The sequence below is a fragment of the Emydura macquarii genome, unplaced genomic scaffold (genome assembly GCF_026122565.2).
Source record: "Emydura macquarii macquarii isolate MOO-44397 ecotype Brisbane River unplaced genomic scaffold, CSIRO-AGI_Emac_v2 contig_374, whole genome shotgun sequence".
Classification (NCBI taxonomy): Eukaryota; Metazoa; Chordata; order Testudines; family Chelidae; genus Emydura; species Emydura macquarii.
In genome coordinates this window covers 10,090,699-10,113,013 of record NW_027130511.1, presented here as the reverse complement: position 1 = coordinate 10,113,013, position 22,315 = coordinate 10,090,699, and the positions used below count along the sequence as shown (strand labels likewise).

The window sequence follows — 22,315 nt, the reverse complement described above, 5'->3', positions numbered from 1 at the left end:
CTTCAATAGATAAACTTCTTTGGCTCCAATCATTGAAGGGAATGAGCACCCAAAGCGCCTTTAATAACAGAGAGTTAAGTAATTTATTGTACTGTACCATTATATTAAGTTAATAGCTATCCTCACAAATCCAAAAATACATATATTTAAAATATATGCATTTATATATCTAATAACCAATACTGCCCATCTGGCAAAGATACACTTACATTCACATTACACAGAAAAAAAGGCCAAAGTGTCTATGTCCAAAGTTACCATATGTCTGAATAACTTTAAGGTAAAAATATACTTGAAACAAGATGTTTGGGAACAGATGCACAATATACATTTGCACAAAAGGTTCATCTGTTAACCATTGTATTGGCACTACTCATTTCTGTTCTCCAAGTCCAAGCTAATTTAGGGTTATAAAATTTAACTTTTCATCCTTCAGAAAAACCAGCTTTCTTTTTAGAAACAAAAAAAGAGAGATGGAGAGAAAGAGACACAAAGACAGACAGACAGACAGACAAAAGATCTAATCTCTTCAGAGATGAACCTGTGTCTCTGACACTTAGCTTTAAAGTTAAATATTGCATCAGAATACCTTGATTTTAATGGCTTTATTTTTACAAGCAAATAGATGTACCCAGTTAATACGTTATTCCATGCAGACAATTTCTTCTCAGTAGGAACTCTACCTTGCTGTTTATCTTGATGATCTTTAATCAGTGCAGTAGTTTCATAATTCAAGTCACCCTTCCTGTGCACTTTTATGAGACATGAATGGCCTGTACAATTGGCTATGTGAAAAATACCACCAAACCAGAAACCAGACTGCCAGAAACCAGAAAATGCCCTTCCCCCTGTTGAGGCTCCCTTACAGATGGTGAACAGGGAAAAGCTAGAGTTTCCATAGTTACTGTTCAAGCTTCAAAGTCTTTTGCATGGGCATGGCAGTCCAGATCACCAACAGCATTACAACCCAGCATACCTAAGTGGCAAGGGTGTATCCCAAGGCCTGTTAGAGTGGGGGGTGAGGGGAGGGAGGAAGGGGAGGAGTTACTGGACAAAGGGAAGGAGAGAAATGAACGTAAGAAACCAATGATCTTCCTTTGTGTTTCATGTTCATATCCAAGAAAAGCTAAAGGAATTTTGAATCCACTTAGATTCTCTTTAGCCCTCTGTCCATGGGTTTCACAGAGCTCTAAGTGGAATACTATAACTTGTGCTGGCTGATAACAGCTTGCAAGAAGCTGCTCCATCAACCAGGATTTCTGGAGCACATTGCACTGTAATCCTGACCCTCCTGTCACTGAAATGCCCCCTCTGTGGAATACTGCTGCTTCATTAAGGCAGATTTAGGTCCTCTTTATGCCCACAGGAGCCATGCAAAGAAACTTAAGGGAGGCCAAGGATATCAGCATTGCCAATTCTCACAATATTACTGAGAGTCTTGTGATGTTTGGTGTTTTTAAAGCCCCAGCACCAGGAATCATGCTATTATGTGAGCATCTCAGACTTCATTTAACAAAAACAAAAACAAAAAAGTATACGTTTTTAGCTCTCATGATTATCAAAAATATGTAGAAAATGTGAATTCTAACAGCTCAAAAACCAGAAAGAGCCCCACATTTATTATTCTTTAAAAATCAAGGTTACTTACTGTAACTGGAGGTTCTTCAAGATGAGTGGTCCCTATCTGGATTCCAGAGGTGGGTGCGCATACGCCGGAGCCGAAACTATTTGTAGTAGTGTCTGTTGACCCACGTGTGTGTTGGCCACGTGTTGCATCTGAGGTCTTCTAGGGCTGTGCAGGTCAACACCACTCCAGGTCCCTCTTACCAGCACGCAAGGAACCCGTAGCAGATGGGATGGAGGGTATTATTGGAAACCAGATAGGGACCACACATCTCAAAGAACCTCCATTTACAGTAAGTAACCTCCATTTGTTCTTCGAGTGATGGTCCCTATGTGCATTCCAGATGTGGGTAGCATAGCGAGTAGTGCTCAGTGTGGAGGTGGGTGTGAGGACTCACTGGAAGTCACAGTCTGCAGGATGGCTCAGCCAAGTGCTGCATCCACCGCCGCTATCAGGGCAATGGCATAGAGACCAGTAAAGGTGTGGACCATGTGGCTGCTTTACAAATGTCTTGCAAGAGATGTCTGCAAGAAGGGTGGATATGGTGGGTGGTGACTCCAGGAGGCGGAGAGACGTGCAAAAGAGCATAGCATTCCATGATGCAATGGGAGATCCATTTAGAGAGATGCTGTGAGGAGAGGGCATGGCCTCAGCAGCATTCTGCAATGGCAAGAAAGAGTCTGGGCAAGGCCTGGAAAGCACAGGTGCTTTGGAGATAGAAGCCCAGAGTATGGGATGTACTGTTCGTGACCTGAGGGAGGCGTGCAGTTTGTGGTAGAAGGTTGGGAGGTGAATAGATTGGTTGAGGTGGAATGATGAGGCCACCTTGGGGGGAAACTTAGGGTGGAGTCAAAGGGAAACCTTGTCCTTGTGGAAAATGGTAAAAGGTGGATTGGCCATCATAACTGCCAGCTTGCTAACCCACCTAACAGAGGTGATGGCTACCAAGAAGATCACCTTCATTGAGAAGTGGGTGAGGGAGAGGTAGCAAAGGGTTCGAAGGGTGGCTTGGTGCCGGCAAAGAGGATGAGGCTAAGGTCCCAAGGAGGAATAGACTTCCTGACCGATGGGAAAGTGTTGAGGAGGCCATGAAGGAAGCAGTTGTCAGGTGGCTAAAAGTGGAGAAGCCATCCACAGGGGGAAGGAAGGTGCTGAGTGCTGTCAGGTGGAGACAAGGAATGGACAAGGCCCAAATGCCTAAGGTGGAGAAGGTAGTGTAGGATGGTGGGAATGGAGACAGAGTCCAGGGGGTGGTGGCAGTGGCAGGATGCCCATGCGGTGAAGCGTTACCATTTTGCCTGGTAGCAGGCCTTGGTAGATGGTTGCCTGCACTGCGAAAGGACATCGCGTCTGGGCATGGAGCGTGCCCTATCTATGTGTGAGCTCTATCCAAATACTATTTTGTGAGGTGAAGCAGGCGTGGGTTGGGGTGCTGGAGAAGACCGTGCACTTGCGTGAGGAGATCCAGGAGAAAGGGGAGATGGATCGGGGGGCATGAGGGGAGGTGAAGGAAGTTGGTGAACCAGTACTAGCGGTGCCAAAAGGGGGCTATGAGGATGAGTGTTGTTAGGTCCTGTCACACCTTGTGGAGGACTTGCAGGAGGAGTGGGATGGGTGGGAAGGTGTAGCAGAGTTTGGTTGTACTAGGTAGAAGAAATGCATCACCCTGAGAGCCAGGCCCAAGTGCTTCTCTGAAGCAGAAGAGGGGAAGCTTGTGGTTGTTGGTGGTCATAAAGAAGTCCTAATGCAGCATGCATCACCAACGGAAAATGGAGAGCAATGTAGGGTTGTGCAGCTCCCACTCATGGTTGTTGTGGAAGTTGCGGCTGAGTGTGTCCACAAGGGAGTTGCTGGTATCCGGAAGATGTGGGACATGGAGCTTAATCCTGTGCCTGAGGCACCAGTTCCAGATGTGTATGGCCTTCATGCAGAGGGAGAGAGATCTGATGCCACTGTTTATTTACATACACAATAGCTGTCATATTGTCCAAGAGGAGTTGAACGTGGTGGGAACTGATGAGTGATAGAAATGCCTGGCAGGCGAGATGGACAATCTGCAGTTCAAGGATGTTGATGTGTATCCGTGTTTCCCTGAGGTACCAGAGGCCCTGGGCTGTGCGGCCCTTGAGATCGGCACTCGACGCTATAAGCGAGGCGCCTGTGATGAGAGTGGTGTGGGGCCTTGGATGGGTTGCACTACCATGTGAGACAAGCCAGTACTAAGGTGGGAATCAGGACCTGTTTGCCTAGGTAGTTCAACTGTGGATTGTAGACCGACTGGAGCCATTGGAAGCATCAAATGTGCAGGCGGGCTTATGGTGTGACTGAGGTGCAGGCCTCCATGTGGCCAAGGAGGGAGAGTGGGATGGATGTCTATATGGAAGTATGCATCCTTCATATCGAGAGCCGTAAAATAGGCTCCAGGAAGGAGGAAGAGGATGATGAAGGGAAGAGTGACCATCCAAAAGTGGAACTTGCGAATGAACTGATTCAGGGCCCAGAGATCCAAAATGGGGCGTAGGCTACCCCCTTTCTTTGGTACAAGGAAATAGTGGGAGTAGAACTCACAGTAATGGCGCAGGACACATTTTATGGTTTCCTTCTAGAGGAGGTTGTGTGCTTGCTTTCAGAGGAAATCATGTTGGGAGGCAGCCACCGTGGGGAGGGTGACAAAGAGGAAAGGAGAGGAACTCTATGAGGAAAAATCAAATGAATAACACTATGTACAGGAGATCCTCCCATATATACACATTCAACTGAAGAACCACAATAACTAATGCGGAAAACTCCACAGTTATGTGGTGAAAGGTTTTAAATCATCCTAATAAAAGTAAAGTTTTAAGAAGGAAATGAGAACAAATAAGGTTATCATTTAATAGCGAAGGCAATTTAATAGGCCAATATTAATTTATTTCTACTGTAACAGAGCTGAAGCATAATAGCTGTTTGCAGGACTGGGAGTTGTGTCTATTCATATGATTGATTGTAATACATGGAAGGGTACAGTAGGGCTTGGGTTTTTTTGAGTGATTATCCTCAGAGTATAGGAAAACACCAGGAAGAGGGCCCTTGAAGTGCATTGATATATTGTTTAATAAATGTTTACTTGAAGATTTTCCTTTATATTTGCATTCATACACACACATATTCCTAGAATTAGTTCATAAGCACATTTCTGAGGATTCACAATGAAGCAAAACATCTACAACAAGCAAAACAAATTAGGGTAAAATATTACTTTTCAGTCATAATTTGTTCTTCACTAATGTCATGCATCTTGCTTAACAATATATCTAATAAGAGCTTCATGTTCTCAGTCTTTAATCAGGAAAAATTTTCATTGTGTCATCAGTAGGAGTTTTTTCTAAGTAAAGACCAGAGGATCATATCTTAATTAACATAAGATTCTAACCTCAATCAGCACGTTTCTTTGGTGAGGGACAAATGGGGTGTTTTACTGTAACCAATGTTAGAGTTACTGTAACACTTTTTTAAAAAAGGAGGAAATATAGTGCTTTACCTTCACTGCCCTTTTCGGTGTTTCAGCCATGATAGGCGGGAGTATGCCTTTGTAGAAACCAAACAATCTATTGAAGAAACAAACAAAGGATTTTTTGTACACATGTATGAAAGATCATTAGCCAACAGGTAATTTTATTTTCATGTCAGAATAAAGCAACTAATCTCAGAGAATTCCCAATTATTCAGAACAACCCTCACTGTCAATAGTGAAGCTCTGTTTTCTTGCTTATTCTGCAACTAAAATGCTACCATTTCCATTGTACACTGCTGGAATGACAACCAGAAACTGCAATGAGTAAGCAAAAATGCAATCCACATGGCCTGTACTAATTAGAGAACTGTTTAAAAGAAAAGAAGAAACTTGTTGATAATGAAGAATAATCACTTGAGTTTAATCATTCTTTCTGAACTTCTTAGCTACCACTTCTTCCCACAGTGATGATGGAACTAGAAAAGTGAGGTAAAAAATGTGGATATGAGAAAAAAAAAAAAAAAAACATACTCAGAAAGTTGCACACAAAAAATTGTAGGCAAGCGGCTGGATTAAAATGTGGTTCTAAATGTTTTAAAATTTAAAATTTGGTTCCAAATGTTAGTTGAAATATATTTGGGAATTTTTATTTGACAACTTAATTTTAAATGTAAAATGCATAACTATGTCAAACAGCATAACCAAGTTAGCTAGTCATATAGAATTGACTGAATGCAAGTTTTTCATCTTGAAAATTGATGTGGGTGATATAATGTACCACTCATAATGTGGATCTTTGTCCCCATCTTGTGGCTAGTCCCCTAAAAGGTTAATGAGTCGTATAGCTAAGTTTAGGATTTAGTCTCAGTTTATGTGATAGAGGTTTAGGGTTTTACCCCCAATTTAGCAAGGCACTTAAGCATTTGCATTACTTTCCATGGAACTACTCACATGCTTAAAATTAAGCACATGCTTAAGTACCTTGCTGAATTGTGGCCTTCGTGCTGAAGGTCACAGATTCAAACTCCAGTGTATGTCCAAGTGGGGTCAGTTACAACAACATATACCTATATAAACACTATTGTTCTTACTGGTTTTAATACATCAGTTTTCACTTTACACTAAAATATTTTGAATATGTTTACAATTAAAATTCATTCACCCACTCCAAATGTATGGTTTTCCAGCATAGTAGGAAGATACAAAACTAAAGGAGAGAGAGAGTGCTCCACAGAGCCATTCCAAGATCTGCCTCCACCATAAAGAAAGGAGGAATGCCATCTCTGCCATAGGCCCTCTTTATTAAGAGCTGTGTAATCAGGTAGCCATTTGCAATGGACAACAACAACTTTATTGGTCTTAAAAACTTATGAATGTTACATATTCTTACATGCCAGTAGATGGTGCTCCTTCTATGAATTATTTTAATATAATCACATATACCATTTTATTTATCAATCCCAGTCATGTTCCCCTGGTCTTTGTAGGCCTAGGGATAATTGTGTGGGGAATGTGAATGGGGAGAACATGGCAGGAAGTGGAGTTGAAGGAAAGTGCATTTGTCCCCTTAGCAACTGTCAGAAATTCCACAAGAAAACAAAATTTTCCCAGCTGAGTTCCATCAACTCTGAGGATGCTTCATTGGAGCTGCAGTGCCAGGGATCTGGGGGAAGCTGCAGGCCACCCACAGCTGGTCCTGGCCCTGTGATTCCTAGAGCTCTCAAGGGATCCACAGCCAGATTCAGGGCCTAGCCTCTTGTTTCTTCCATAAGGGTAAATCTCACTGTGACTGGGTAAAATCCCAGGAAAGCATTAAGCGCTACCTGCCTGTCACATGACCCAGAAGTGGCTGTAAGGGGAAAGGTATGTCCTCCATCTGGTGTTGAGAGAGGCAAGGGAAAAACCTCTGGGGACTTGAATCTGCCCTGGTCACAGGAATTGCTTTGTTTTTGGGTTATTCATGAGTCTTCTTGTGTTTGAATAATAAATCATTCTCTGAGGCAAGGACCTAAAATGAACTCAGGAGTAGCATTGTTTTCTTCTTGGGCATGTTGCAATAGCCAACCAGTTTACACTCTCCACCTTGATAAAAAAAAAAAGATCTGGAAGAAATGCTGTAAGGGGAATCCTGACGGGAAGGGGTTAGTTACCTCCTGCTATGCTTCCCTCTTGTGGGAGGGCATGGTCTGGCACAACATTAGGAAAACAATGTTCTGCTATGAAACAAGCAGTTTGCAGTAGCAGTTCTTTTGTATGATTCTTAGCAGCTTTATTGTTTTCCACATTAAACCTTTTAGTGAACAATTATTATACAATAGAAGCTTGATACTGTGAGATGCTAAATGACAGCCACCTCTTGGAAGGATTCAGCTCTTTATAAGATTGAACCTTAAGAAGCAGAGCAATTGGAGTCCATTATTACCATTGGTGCTACTATTTCATTGTGCTGAAAAATACTATCCTAACTTTGCATGCTATTATTAGCATTAATAATCTATATTATGTTAGCACCTAAAGCCTCCACTGAGATCAGGGCCCAGCTGTGTTGAGTTCTGTACTAAGAGAGGAAGAGACCTTTCCTGTCCCATAAAGTTTACCATCTAAAAGACACATGAACAAATTAAGTGTTAGGGATGGCTATATAGTATGCAAGTAAATGAACATGCTAAGGACTGGCACTTTTTTTTTCTTCTGTATTGTGGGGTAGAAACAGAATGACAGTGAATGGCAGGAGTGGTGGAGTTAGTGAGGTTAAGGGAATAAAAGACGGAGGAACTGGAAGAGAAAGAGAGTCACATCTTATCACTTGCTTGGCTATAGTCAGCTGGCACAGATTTGCATAATGTACAATCTGTCTCAGAAACGCATGTGTCTGAGAAAAAGGTAAAGAAACAGGCCGCTTTTTCAAGTAATGCCTTTCAAATTATACATTTAAAGATATAATTATGTAAAACCTTTGCAGAATCAACCATCTATTCACAAAAAGTCAATGCACTAGTGTGATGATCATAGAAATGTGGGTGGTTCTAAGGTCAGCAAGACACTATATATACATTTGGATGCAAGGATTTTTTTATTCCTTATTTTACTTTTGGTTGAGCAATAACACTGTATCAGTCCACTTACTCATGATATGTGATGTTCTTCAAAGTCACCTATTGAATGGTGACATGAAAACTTCAGGAATGTAACCATTTAGATTCACACCTTCGTAAGAAAACTGGTATTCAGAAAAATTACAAAGCAGCAGCAACAATCATTGCAACAGGTAGTAGAAGAGAGAGGAAGTGACATCAGATCCCAAATTTGGGAAAATTGGAAAGAATTAACAAGTAAATGTCTAACAGAAACACGACTACAGTGTTTTATTTTGTTTCAGCATTAAGGATCTAAATGAACATCACCATTCAATTGTATTCTGGGCAACAGCTCAAACTCATCTTTGGAATAGTTGATTTTGAAACATTTCAGTCAATCATATCTTCTCAATTTGTTCTTTTAGGCTTTAGGCATCCTTCTGTTTTCCATTTCTTATTTGGAAGTCTTGAGTCATCTATCCTGGCAATATGACCAACCCAAATCAGTTATTTTCTCCAAATTATACTAAAATAGGGATCTTGCTTCATTTGTTGTTTTCTTCCCGTCTTTCACATAATTTTCCTTTTAAGAATCTAGTATAACACTGATTGAAGGCATGCATACAATATCCTCTTTATTCTGTTCCTGTCAAATCCAAGTCTTTTACCCACATAGCTCTATAATTGAAACAATGACACAAAATACCTTTAGGGTCCCATTCTGCCTTCTCTTACACTGCATAAATCCTAGATTTTAAATGAAAGAGTTGAATTTCATGGTTCTGGCATTTAAGATAGATGGGATCTGCAATGTGAATTCACAAAATCTCAGGCATCTTGAGGAGATAGTCATTTAGGTGGAATAAAGATGGATGTCCTTCAAAAAGGAGGGAAACATTTCCAAATGTGGTGAAAGTTGCCTAAGTCTTTGCTAGGAAACAAGTTGTATTCTTATCTTGTGTTAGTTAACACATTGTAAATTTGCAACTAACCCAAGGTAAAATCCTACTGATGACAAAGCAGTTGTAATTTGAACATGTGTTAACAGGTGGTGGTAAATTCTAGGCTCCCCTCTAGTCTCCACCTCAATTTGCAAACACTTATGAAAGCTACATGTTATATGTTACCACATGTTAGTTAACATGAGATAAGAACAGACCTTTCTTCCTAGTGAAGATGCATCCTAAGAAAGCAAATTACATAGATTATCCTATTGAAATAATTTAAATAGAGGCATATCAGTTAAAGCTTTAACTGACATACGGAGCCCAGAGTTAGTTTCCCTTTTCCTATCTCATAATTCCACAATCAAGACATTCACAATTTTAGATACCAGTAAACAATATGACAAGTTAATTAATATTTTCTTTCTTATGCACTTTCAAGTACATTGCGCTTTCATGCAGCCAAATCAGTATCAGTTTCAGGACAGAGGAATTTTTTAAAAAAACTAACAATTTATTTATACGTAATTATAATATAAATTTTAACAACAATCCTAATCTTAATATTGTGAACGTAGTGCTATGAAGAGTCTTTCAAAAAAGAACAAGATTTATTTGCATGACATTTTTTCATTCCAGAAACACAGTTCAGAGGTTGGTATAATATAGGAGGTGCCTTGAAGCCTATTCCCCGGAAAGCTGGTCTAATGTTTATAGTAGAATTGATGTGTCATATGTCCACCAGGACATAAATGCCCATGTTATAAGAAGCAGGACAATCAAGGGAAGAAGCCAAAGAGAAAGAAATAGAAACAATGTACAGTATGAAAGAATCAATCAAAGAGGGAGAGAATATCAATTAAATGTATTCTTAAAGCACTACAGAAAAATACAGCATATTGGAGGAAGTGGCTCAGAAACCATTGGACTGGCCAACAAACAGATTAATAATCAGCATCCATCTATTTACTTCATTCAGAGTGACAGTCATCGCTATAATTACAATATGTGGGTCAGATTATGAAGTTGTTGAGAGTCATCATCCATGTGACTTTTTTTATTCTTGCAGAGAAATAAATTCCTCCTCCATGAATTCTAATCACCTCTCAATCTCTTGTTCAAAACCCTTGTTAATTTTTGGCTTTCTACACTGAATTTCAAAGAGCTAGAGGATGCCCTCATAAATAAACTCTCCAAGATATGGAAAGATGAGAAACCTGTCCCTTCCTCTCTTGTATCTAGGAACAATAGAAAGTGAGACTGGAAAAAGGAAATCTATATTAAAACCTGGGCAATGTTCATATTCAAGTCAAGTCGTCTCTAACCCCATATATTATTCTCATACATTTTCCATGTTTTGCCATACTTGAGTACTAATAAAGAAATCCAGTGGGGAAAAAAATCTCATTTATATTTATATTCATATTCATATATATTCATATATATATATATATTCGTATTCATATATATATATATATATTCATTTATATTTCTTGCTTAAAACTTAACTAAACTTACTGTGATACAGTAGCATACGTTGTTAAAGAAGGAGCGCCCATGTATTTTAAGTGTATTCTATACTCAAAAATATATGTAAATACTTGTGTAAAAAAAGAGGTATGTTTGAAAGTGTGATAAATTGAAAAAAATGACTATCACAAAGTGGATGATTTTTCTAATAAATAGGTTAGTCTGTCATGGAATTGAAACCCATGATCTTCCATGGCAGTTGAGACTTGGCAAGGCAAGAGGCCAACGCCAGATCTGCATCTGGCATAAATCAGCACAGCTCCATTTCCTTCCATAGGGCTACACCAATTTACACCAGATGAGGATCTGGCCTTAGGGCCTGCTGCAGTTCTGACTGAAATCAGTGGGAATCTTTCCATTGACTTCACTGGGAGTTAGACTGAGCTCTTACAGATCTTTGTCTGGATATAAGCACTGACTAGGCTGTAGAGTGGGCTGAAATGTCTCACTTTTTTTAATGTACAGAGTTTTGTTCCCACAATAGACATTTTTTCTAACTGCCTTTCTGTTTGCAGTAGGAACAAGTTATAGACATGCCAAAACAATTTTTGCCTAAAGCTTCTAAAACAGAAAAATTCTTCTATACTGTTCAGTTTGTCAAAACTGGCAGAATGCTTCATTTGTTCACTATGAATTTTAGCTGTTCAAACAGTACAGAATTTCAATTAATTTCTTTCACCCTTCTGCTAACAGTACTGCCTTTTGCATAACAAGTACAACCGGAAACAGTCACTGTTATAAAGTTGCACCACACCTAGATCTATTTAAGCGAAAGACTGTACAAAAAGACTTTTATTATTACTTTTAGTTACCAAAGAAAAATTAGGTGCTAATGGTTAAATTTTTAGTTGTGTATCTATGTCTCTGACAGCAAAATAATTCAACATTGAGGCTATCTGCAGATTTTTTACCCAGACTGTTTAAAGGTAAGGGGGGAAAGTGCTACAGTTATTTAAAAAATATTTTTGTTCTGCACTTTCCATGAAAATTGATGGCAAATAAATTTACATTTTGAAATGTCAGACTGTCTTCATTGCAGATCTCTGAAATTTAGCATTATTTATGAACTTAAGAGGCTGACAACATTTTGTCTTTGCTAATCTCTAATACCATCCTCTATAAAAGGTAGATCTTATTTGCACAATTTCCATATTTGCGTTAGCAGTGCCACCTGTTCTAACCAATAGTGACATAATAAAAATACAACATTAAGCTGTTTTAAATCATTAGAAAAGTGTGGATCAGGAAGGAAAACTGTGATTGCAAGTTAATTCTAATCTTCATTGGAATAACACATTTTTCAGCATCCACATGTGTAGTCACTAGGGAGTTCTCTGGCTACACATGTTCTTTCCCATCTGCCAGTTAAATCAAAGATCTAAAAGGCGCTCAGGGTCATTATATGGATTTGTGACACTCCCAGGAGGATTCTGGCTCCATAACGCAGTGAATAATTTACCATGAGATATAAGGTCGGATTTTCAGACATCAGCTTCCATTTTTGTGGGCACAGCTTTGCACCTGCAATTATTTCTGCCTGTAATTTAGGTTATTTAGATATCTCCAATTTGCAGGTGCAATCATTGACGTAGATGTCTAAATAACCTCAACTACAGGCAAATGGAACTGCAGGTGCAAAACTGTGCCTGTAATTATTTGCACTTTCAGACACACAGACCTGCTGAATCCAGAATAAAAACTGAACCCGTAGTATTTGCATCTATAACAAAAATTATCTTTCTTCGGTATTTTCATGTTCTGTCAAGAAAACTGTACCTATTTCCTTCTCTTTGAAATTTAAAAGGAAAGAAGTGCCTTTTGATATGAACAAACTAAGCATGCATATGATTATTAATTTGGTTCCATCTTTCCAAACTTTGTACTTTGGGATACTGTTTTCTCTTAATTCTTGTATAGAATCTCTAGCAGTAAATTATGAAAGATTCTTGATTTTGTAACAGTATTACCCTTGACATCTGAGTTCCATAGAGGGCAGCATGGTCATATATGCTTAGGGATTACAGTATTGTAGACTGTGTAGTAGTATTTAGCCAATAGAGGGCAACATGATCACCCACGCGCATGTACACGTTTGAATTTCCAGCTACTAGAGGGCTTCAGTACTTAAGGATATTGTGGGAGCAACGACTGTTACAATACAGATGGGTAAGAAAACTCACAGTAATGGAAAATGTATATCTAAAATGTGAGATGGATATTTGTGGCATCTGCTCTGCATGTCAATGAAATCTGATTCTACTTTGAGTCTTTGATCACTATATTAGACATATAAATGTGTCTCAGATAGTGCCGTTTTCCATATGGAAAATGATTAATGTATTTTCAGATCAGAAAATTACTAGGGAGAGTGTTGTGTACCCTGAGGAAAGAACATGACTGTCTCAATAAATAAAAAGTTCTCACAATCTAGTCCCAGATGTAGAGCTAGTGGCACAACTTCCTTTCTACCACTTCCAGAATCGCACCATGTAATAATGGCATGAGGTAGAGAAGTGTGGGTACAAGACTGAACTTAAATTCCTGGCCCCAGTCACCTGACTTTGTTCAGCATTAAAAAGTTTAACAATTCTCGTCACATGACAGGGGTCATTATCCACTGAATCCCATGGATGCTATTAATGCACACATTACAGAAAGGCAAAAAAATAGAGCACACATTACTAATAATTTTGCTCAATTCTAGTTAAACCTAAGGTGCAAACAGAGTAGACTGACAGTTATTAGAATTACATGTATTTTAACTTTTTAATCATGATACATTTGCAGTCAAGCAGCCTCATTTTCAGGCCATAGGCAAAAATGCTTCTGAGGGATTTCTAGAACATTCTACAGTTTTGAACTTCCATTTCCAATCCCTCCCACATTTTGGTAACATTTTCTGTTTGTTTTCTTCTCCCACACTTTATAAGGTAAGACCCCCACTACTATTTCGCATGACATTGCTTTCCCTGGGCTTTTTAATAATCTTTTGAGTTGAATTTCTCAAAGAGGAAGAAAATAGCCAAAGCAGATTTAGATGACACAGTGGTAAGAAAAGCTTGGCCCTATCTATATTAGTGTCTTCTAGCTGGTGGGGAGACAGAGGAAAAACTGGGTTGGAGGTGCCACTAAAAAAATAGATATCTTAGGGTATTCCTTATGTAATCTATGACTAACCCCATCGCTGGCTTGCAATTAATTCAGCATTTACCAAAGAATACCAACTAAAGTTGTCTCTCAAGATGTTAGAAGAGGACCTTAACCATGATATCACATTTGCAATGTAAAATAGACTACTAGACTACATTCATTACTCTAGATATTAGCTGAGCATTAAGAATATGACTCTGCAGCACAGGTCTGCAAATGCCTTCTGCAGCCAGATTTATCAGCTCAGATGCAAATTTGTGAAAGGAAAAATCTGTAGAAGTTCGGTGGCCCTAATTAAAACCCTCCCCCCCCCCCTTTGAATAGTCCCTTCAATTGTAAAGCAGAAAACTTCCCTTTGCATGTTTCTTTCAGAAAGTAATGCAGCTTGTATCTCAGTGATGACACATCATACCGTGTGATGTGGCAGTCCCTACTGAATTCTTTATTTTTTTAAAAACCCTGCAATGTTTTCTTTGAGCGGCAAACCTGCCTTGGCAGGTCTAACTTGAACATCCATTTTTAAATGTTTTCTTTTCTTCCTGAATATACTTTTTTGATCAGTCACCCTTCCCAACTCAACCTCCTTTGTGGAAAAGAAATGTTGCCACCTCAGCATGCAATAAAACAACTTAAATTAATCTTAAATGAGCATACAGAACTATACTCAACAAACAAAAGCTCAAAATGTTTCACATACCAACCCCATGTAAACTCAACACTACCTCTTCTGAAGTGTGCATTATGGATTTTTTATTCAAGTCTTTCTTTTATATTTTTAATATCTAAATTGAGAACACACTTTAAAAAGCAAGAATATTTCAAACTCAAGTCTATTTGAGTCAAACATATTTTTTCTGAGTGTATGAAAAGACAATTTTCTGTTCCTTAGTATCAGTCATCCTGACATTTCACAAACATCTGACTAAACTTGCTTAGTAATCAACTCTGTGCATTTATAGCAAAACTAGGTTAGCAGCGGATTATCTTTCTAAACAGCCTATGAAATGATCTCACAGACTGCAAGCGTAACTGCTGTTGGTAACCACAATACTGTTTCCTTGTTTGGCATCATTACAGACGATTACAAAGCCAATATGAATAGTATTTCACTAAGCATGACTAAATGATTACCTGTTTTTTACAAGGTTGATTTAGAGACATGCAAAAAGTTTCTCCACAGATAGTAAAACCAGAGAAGCTGCAAGAACACTTTTGCATCATTTCACCAAAGTAACAAGCAATTTCCTTGCAAGCCCAGGCCTTTCAAAACTAGTGGAGTGAAAAACAAACATGCTCTACACAGCCTTGTATGCCAAGGGTGTGTCCATAGTTCAAAATGCCATGTTTTCTGCAGTAATTAAAATTGATCTTGAAGGACAAGGTTACAAGCAACTTGAGGGCTACACCCAAAGGGCTCCCACTGGACCTTCCCCAAAAAAGTGTGAAATGTTCTCAGTGAAACACACCATGAAAGACTCCTTTAAGTCGTGTGTTTTGTTATGAGCTTGAAAAAGCTCATATCTGTTGAAAGGTCTGCAAATGTCTGTGAGCCTTCAGAACACCTGTGCACAGTTTCAGAAGAATCTGGATCACTTATGATTTTATATTGAAACCATGTGAAAGTGACAGTTACATATGGCTTGGAGACAAAACCAGGTGAAACTCAACAGTTTGGACAGTGTTTCACATTCTGTTTTTGCGTTCAGGAAACTCAGAGGACAGTGTAAACTCACATGCACTGAAACTGAACTAAATACTCACATTGACTGAACCATAACTGCAAAATTTAGCACAGTTCTGATCTTTAGTCCCTGAGTAACACATTAAGTAGCTCATTCACTTGTCTAGCTGATGGCTGGGACATGACAGGAATGATGGTTTTTGGGCAGCAATACTTTCTTCTTCATACATGAAAATGAATAACCAATAACTGAGTTTTGGGCTCTTATAGTATGATTCACCACCCACTAATGTCAATGAAAGTCTTTCTCTTTACTTCAGTGGGCTTCAGATCAGACCCTTACAGAGAAATTTAAACTTTTAGAGAAAGCTTGACATGAGTTTTAGGGAAAGTTTAAAATCCCTTCCTTTTCCTGGCCATAGGCTCTCTTTAACAGCATAGGTTCCTCTAGGCTGTCCAAGTTCCTTCCAGTTGTTTGTATATCTGATCATTTTTTCTTATTTTTGTTCAGCTTCTCAAGAAAGCTTGTGCTCCCAAGTCTAGGTAAATAAAATGTCCAGAAATAGAAACAGGACTTTTCTGATGTCCACAGTTACCCAGATATACAACATAAAGCAGAGTAGGCTAGTGCAATCAAGCAGTAAGCAAAATGTACCATACTTCAGTGAAAAGAAGAGTGTAATCATGGTTTAGACTAGAGTTTAAAAGAGAAATATATTTTGTTTGCTGAGTTGTAAGTTAAAGTGAAATTCTGATAATGAATATGGAAAACTTAGACATGATAATGTAAAAAGCCATATACAACCAACGGAGAGCACAATGGGAAATGTGATTCTTTCCATTGTCTGTGGGGTTACTCCTGCAGTTGGAGCTCTCAGAGACCAGAAAGTATAAAACAGTGTTCCACAATATAAAGAATACATGTGCTTCATACAACACACTTATTCTACACACAGAGAGAGAACATAGCTGCTTGTGGAACCCTAATACTTCATCTGGAGTCCTCTACCATATGAAAGAGAACTCCATTACCTGATAGTAATAGTAGTTCCTTTCCCTCTCTGTGGGCAAACCACTAGCAGGCAATACCACACACAAAGCTAGCCAGTTGTTCTATTCTGAAACATAAATCAAGAGGAAGTTGGGAGAAAAATACAACCTGCACAGTAAGTTTAGTCTATATTTCCATCTGATCACTCACCTTTTCAAAATTATTTAAGCCTCAAGGTACACAGCCTTCATACAAAACTACACTCATCACAGCAAATCAAGCACATAAAATCTGCTCAGAGATGATTAATAATTAATTGAATTTGAGAATTTTCTGCCTCCTTTTGTCTCTTCATATTTGTTTGTGATGATATGGTAAAAAACAACTACAAAAGAACCCTACCCAACAACAACCAAAAACACCAAACCAAACCAAACAACCAAACAACAAACATGTTTTGGATCTCAGTTTTAACCTTTTTACTGGACATTTGGTGCTTGCTGTTTAAGGTTACCAGGATCGTTGTAATTCTATAGCATACCTGGGCCAAATTATGTAGCAGACTTCATTGAATTTTGTATCAGTGGAAACATCTGCAGCTGCGTGCAGTTCCATATATATAGAATCCTCAGGTAGATTTCACCATTTTCTTGGGCTTTTTACATTTCAGTGGCCATGCAATCACCCACACATAATGAAAAATCTTTTTAGTACATTTTCATCTTCTTAGAATGGCAGCGATGGAAAAACCCAAGATTAGGCCTAAATTGGAAAATTCCAATTGCTAATGTTGAATTTTTGTCACAGTTGTCAAGGAAATAATAGGTTCCACAAATCTTATGTTTTTAAAAATATTCATGGCATTTGCGGATTTTTGCAAATGGGCGGATTGATGTGATGGTAAACAGTTGCCCATTTTCACTGACAATCTTCAGAGCTGCCAAATCAATCCATGGGCAGTGTGAGAAACCAAAAATAACAGTAACTCACCACCAACATACTGCACCAATACTGGACCAGACTAGTGATCTTTAATTCTTTTCTGGGTGGTGACATTTCTCCATCCACCAAGGTAAAAATAACATAAAAAATGTGGGGAGTTATTTCTGCATTTACAAAAGTTGGTTCTGTAATGGCATCTGATAATGTTACCATTCGTTCAGTAGTATCACAGCACAAGCTGAGTTTTAGTTATTTGCATTAAAATGGTAGCATAAAGTGCAAAGCAATGCCTATGACACATATCTCCAAATCCTGCAGACACTGAGGGTCTACAGATAAAGCGGTAATGAATTTTGAAGTATCTGTGCCTGGTAGTTAAAGTGAAATAATTGAAGTTGCACCTATTTACATTAGGCCAAATTTTGTCCAAATCTCTGCTACGCTCAAGGTCATTCCTAGACCTAGGTTTCTTTTTCAGGAGTATGTCACACCACTGACTGAGCCATTTAGATGAACCAGCCCAGCAAGTTTGGTTACCTGCTGAGTCACTTGGCAATCCCTGCTTTATGTGCAGTGATGGGTAAACTGACTCAGTTGGAGTAAGAACTCTCCCATCACCTTGCTGTTCTTCTTCTTTCTCTTCGCTCTCTCCCCCCTATCCACACGGGCTCCCAGTACACCACCTCCAATCCTCTCTCTAATTTATAAACCTACAGGATCCAGCAGTTTTGGCAGACTCTCTCAATTCAAATATCACACACGTGGGGATTTCCTCATCAAGGTTAATCCACAGTGAACTTCATGTCAGATGTGCCTCCAGTAAGACTGCCCTAACAAAAAGATTGTCACTTCTAGTCCAAATGTTCACTGATTTTCATTTTCCAGGTGCAGTAAGTGAACAGTGGGCCTAAATAGTAGGAAAATGCCTTCACTTTTAATAATCCAAGGCAGTGGCTATCAAACATTTTCATAATCTGAATCATACCTTGATAGAAAGATTTTAACAGACCACCTTCTCTCCATTTCATGGTGACATGAACAACTTCCCTTGCCACTGGTGAACAAATAACATCCCTGTGGTGACAACAGTAATGTAAATGCTCACATGGACACATAACCTTAGGAATACATTTTTAGCTATCTGTCATGCAAGGCAGCTGCTGGAAATGAATTGAAGAACCAGCACCGCACGACCAGTGAGCTCTTGGAAGATCACCAGCAAGTTCTCTATGGACTACTGGTGATCCATGGTCAACAGTTTGGGAACCACTCATCTCAGATATTAATAATAATAAAGGTAAACAAAATGGTTTGTTTACAACATACAAACTTTAAGATGACATCCTCTATCATTTCCACTGTTCTGTTCTTTGATATATTTTCTATCTATTTGTTAAATGCATCTTTTCTGTTTTGCATTATATTTTACTCTATACTTGGTTAGACCTAAATCAGTATGTAAAACAGCTACAGCCTGGTATGTCTTCCTTTTCCAGTTGATTTTCTGATGTGCTGTTCACTTCTTGCTGCATGTTACATCCATCCAGCTGTGCCATAACAATAGCATTTTTATTCTCTCATCTAACGGTAATTTGGAATGAAAAAACTTCTAGGGATTTCTTCTAAAGTACAACACACATACCTTCTCCTGAATGTGAAAACTGATACATCAACATTCCACAGTGCTAAACAGGTGAGGATGTGGGCTTTCAAGGATAATCTCTTGCCAGTTAATACTTCATTATCTGACAGACTATCTTGTCTCATGTCTGACTCTGCTATGTTTAAATTTTTAATTCCCTATATTGCCCTTAATTATTGCCTAATATTTCCATTAATTTGTAAATCACAGAAGTTAAAAAGCAAGAGTCTTACAAAAACTGAAGAAGGCAAATCACCATTCAGTAATATGCCTGTCATTGTCATTTTTGCATGAGAGCCAAACAATGGATATTTTGATGTTACTTGTAAATTCAAAGTACAGCACACTCCATTGTTATCAAAACAAAGATCTTTGACTTTGAATGGTTCAAGATATGTAAACACAGCTGGCCCAGTGACTCAATTGGTAATGCAACATGCTGATATGCAAAAAACCCTGGTTCAGGTGTGACCTCAGGACTCTTGCCACTCTAGCTATTGGAGTTTGGGAGTTTTACAGAGATAATGTTTCTAGTCTACTGGGAATATATGAGGAATCTTTCCTTGCTGGGACTGGAAAAGGGAACATTCCTGGCCTCCAGCCACTGAAGTACTAACTAATCACAAAGAGGTGCAGTTCAAACTCTTTACAAACTTCCTAGTCACAATTATTTTTATACAGTAAAACACAGATTCCTCCCAGTGAGAGGAATGTCACACAGCACATCATGATGATATCACAACGTTGCCACCCAAGTTCAAACATGGCAATATCAACAAAATTAACTAAGAGAAAACTAAATTAAAAAATGAATATGAGCTGAGTTCATTCTTCATGTTTTCACATTTGTAATCAATTCTAAAAAAGATTTAAAACATGACAAAGTTTGAAATAAAACAAATTAGACTCTCACTAGCTGACAATAGAGGAAGTGGCAGATATAAACTGCCTATGAAAATTTGCAGCATTAGAAGAGGCTAAAATATTGCAGCTAAAATATGTGTATAGGGCAAATACAAAACTGTTATGTGGAGAAAAGTCAAAAGTAATCCTGAGAAAAATGAGGTATGGGTGAAAAGCCTAGGGACTTATACACAGCTGGCTAATATCTGTAGTCTTTGTTTATAGGGAGGTGGTCTGGATAGGCTGGGATGAGAGACCAAGCAAATAAAAAAAACTGTACATATGAGTACCTCAGAAAGTGGAACTGCTATAGGAAAGGTTTCCTCAGTTCATGCTCTTGTTTGAAAATGGATTCTAATGAAATACAAAGTAAATGGGATTTCTTATTTTCAGTAAAGAGAAAACATATAAACTCAGCGGGCACTTCTGGCATCTCCAGTAGATAGCCCTATTAAACGTTACCAAGTATGCATCTAAGCTGCTCCCATTTTTAGTGCCTTCATCTGTCAGTTTTGTGCTTCTCCCCTATGCGATTGATAAGAAACTAGCACAGGCCCCAATCTCACAAAGTTTTAAGCCTATGCTTAACTTTAAACATTTGAGCAATTCCACTGACTACAATGGGATTAATCTCTTGCTTAAAGTTAAGCACATGTGTAACTGTTTGCAGGACCAGGGCCATGGATTGGTAACAACTGAACTAGAAACATAGTTTTAGTGAGGTGAACAGAGGATGGTCGTTTTATAAATACTAGTGACCCCCTAGTGAACATTTACTTTTAGCTAATATATTTCAGCTATTAGGGATGGATCCTGGAAGATACTGAGTGCCCTCAACATCCATTGAAATTATCTGCCAGGAGGTGAACACCGCCTCTCAAGATTGGGCCCCTTATAAATAAATCTCCCACTCAGTTTGGTCTTTGATGTCTTAAGAAATAATGCTTAAAACAGGAATCAGCAATGGCTACTTTTCTGGCGGTCAGTCTTATACAACTCAATAGATACCACAGTAACAACTGTATTAGTCATGTGACTGATGATACAGTTATTTATTAAAAAATGGGTTCAAAAGTTCAATATCAATTTAGATGCCCAAGGATATTCTACAGCTAAGTAAATATAAAACTCATAGATAAAATACTTTTGAACGAAGATGCTGCTCAAAAATTTTAAAGGAAAATGCATAAATAATCAATCTACAGGGATGTTCTAAATCCCCATGTTCATCTTTTTCCATTAATACAATGTTTTTTCTGAGAATACCGAAAACAGTAAGGGTCAAATTCTGCTCTCAAATGCTTGTTTGTGGCAACATTTTCCTCTTCTTTTTTCCAATAATATGGCATCATATCAAGCAAAACAAAAGTATAAATATCAGCAAGTTACTGGACAAGAGAGACAAAACTGTTCTGAAAAAAACCTTTACAATTAGATTACATTGATGATAATCACCTCTTGCTTAAATTTTATCCTAATTCTTCTGTATAGGTCAAGTCATACATGACAAAACAGGAAACAGACATTCACTAGGAAAACAATGTTTTCCTTTGCATTTTATTATTCAGAGTTTAAAGGATTCCATTGTATTTTAGCCTATTTTTCATAAGAAACAGAGATATGATAACTACACGATTTTTGGAACACTCAAATAAATATTAGACTAGAAATTTTGCTTGGATACCACATGTGATTCTTCGTAATAACCAGGCAGTCAAATACTCATTTATATATGAGCCAAAAAGGGGGAAAGAAGATGGTACACGGCCATAGCTGCAGTGCCTAATGAAGCCTGGCTAGAGGCACCCCTTTCTATTTCTATAGTCAGTTCTGCTCCCCACAGTGCAACTCTACTTTCATGGTGATGTCACATCCATGTCCCACTCAGAAACTCCTCTTCAGAGACTGCTAATGCACCCAGAATTACAGTGGTCCTCAGCTTCTTGAAACCCAGTTATGATTGCACCTTTTGCTGGTGTGCTAGGTGGGACAAAAAGCTCCCTGCATAGACTCATAGATGTTAAGGTCAGAAGGGACCATTATGATCATTTAGTCTGACCTCTTGCACAACACAGGACACAGAACCTCACCCATCCACTCCTGTAATAGACACCTAACCTATGACTGAGTTACTGAAGTCCTCAAATAATGGTCTAAAGACTTTAAGGTACAGAGAATCTACCAGCAAGTGACTTAGGTGCCATGCTGCAGAGGAAGATGAAAAAACCCCAAGGCCTCTGCCAATCTGCCCTGGGGGAAAATTCCTTCCCAACCCCAAATATGGCGATCAGCTAAAGTCTGAGCATGTGGCAAGCCTCACCAGTCAGACACCCGGAAA

General features: G+C 38.7%; 1 protein-coding gene across 1 annotated transcript in view; it reads right to left on the bottom strand.

The window, feature by feature from the left end:
* SLC25A21 (solute carrier family 25 member 21) overlaps window positions 1-22,315 on the bottom strand; it is a 353,337-nt gene that overhangs the window by 35,914 nt on the left and 295,108 nt on the right. The window contains exon 4 of the mRNA XM_067533903.1: window positions 5,145-5,211. Within this exon, the coding sequence (XP_067390004.1) occupies window positions 5,145-5,211 (67 nt within the window). The remainder of the gene's footprint in view (window positions 1-5,144; window positions 5,212-22,315) is intronic.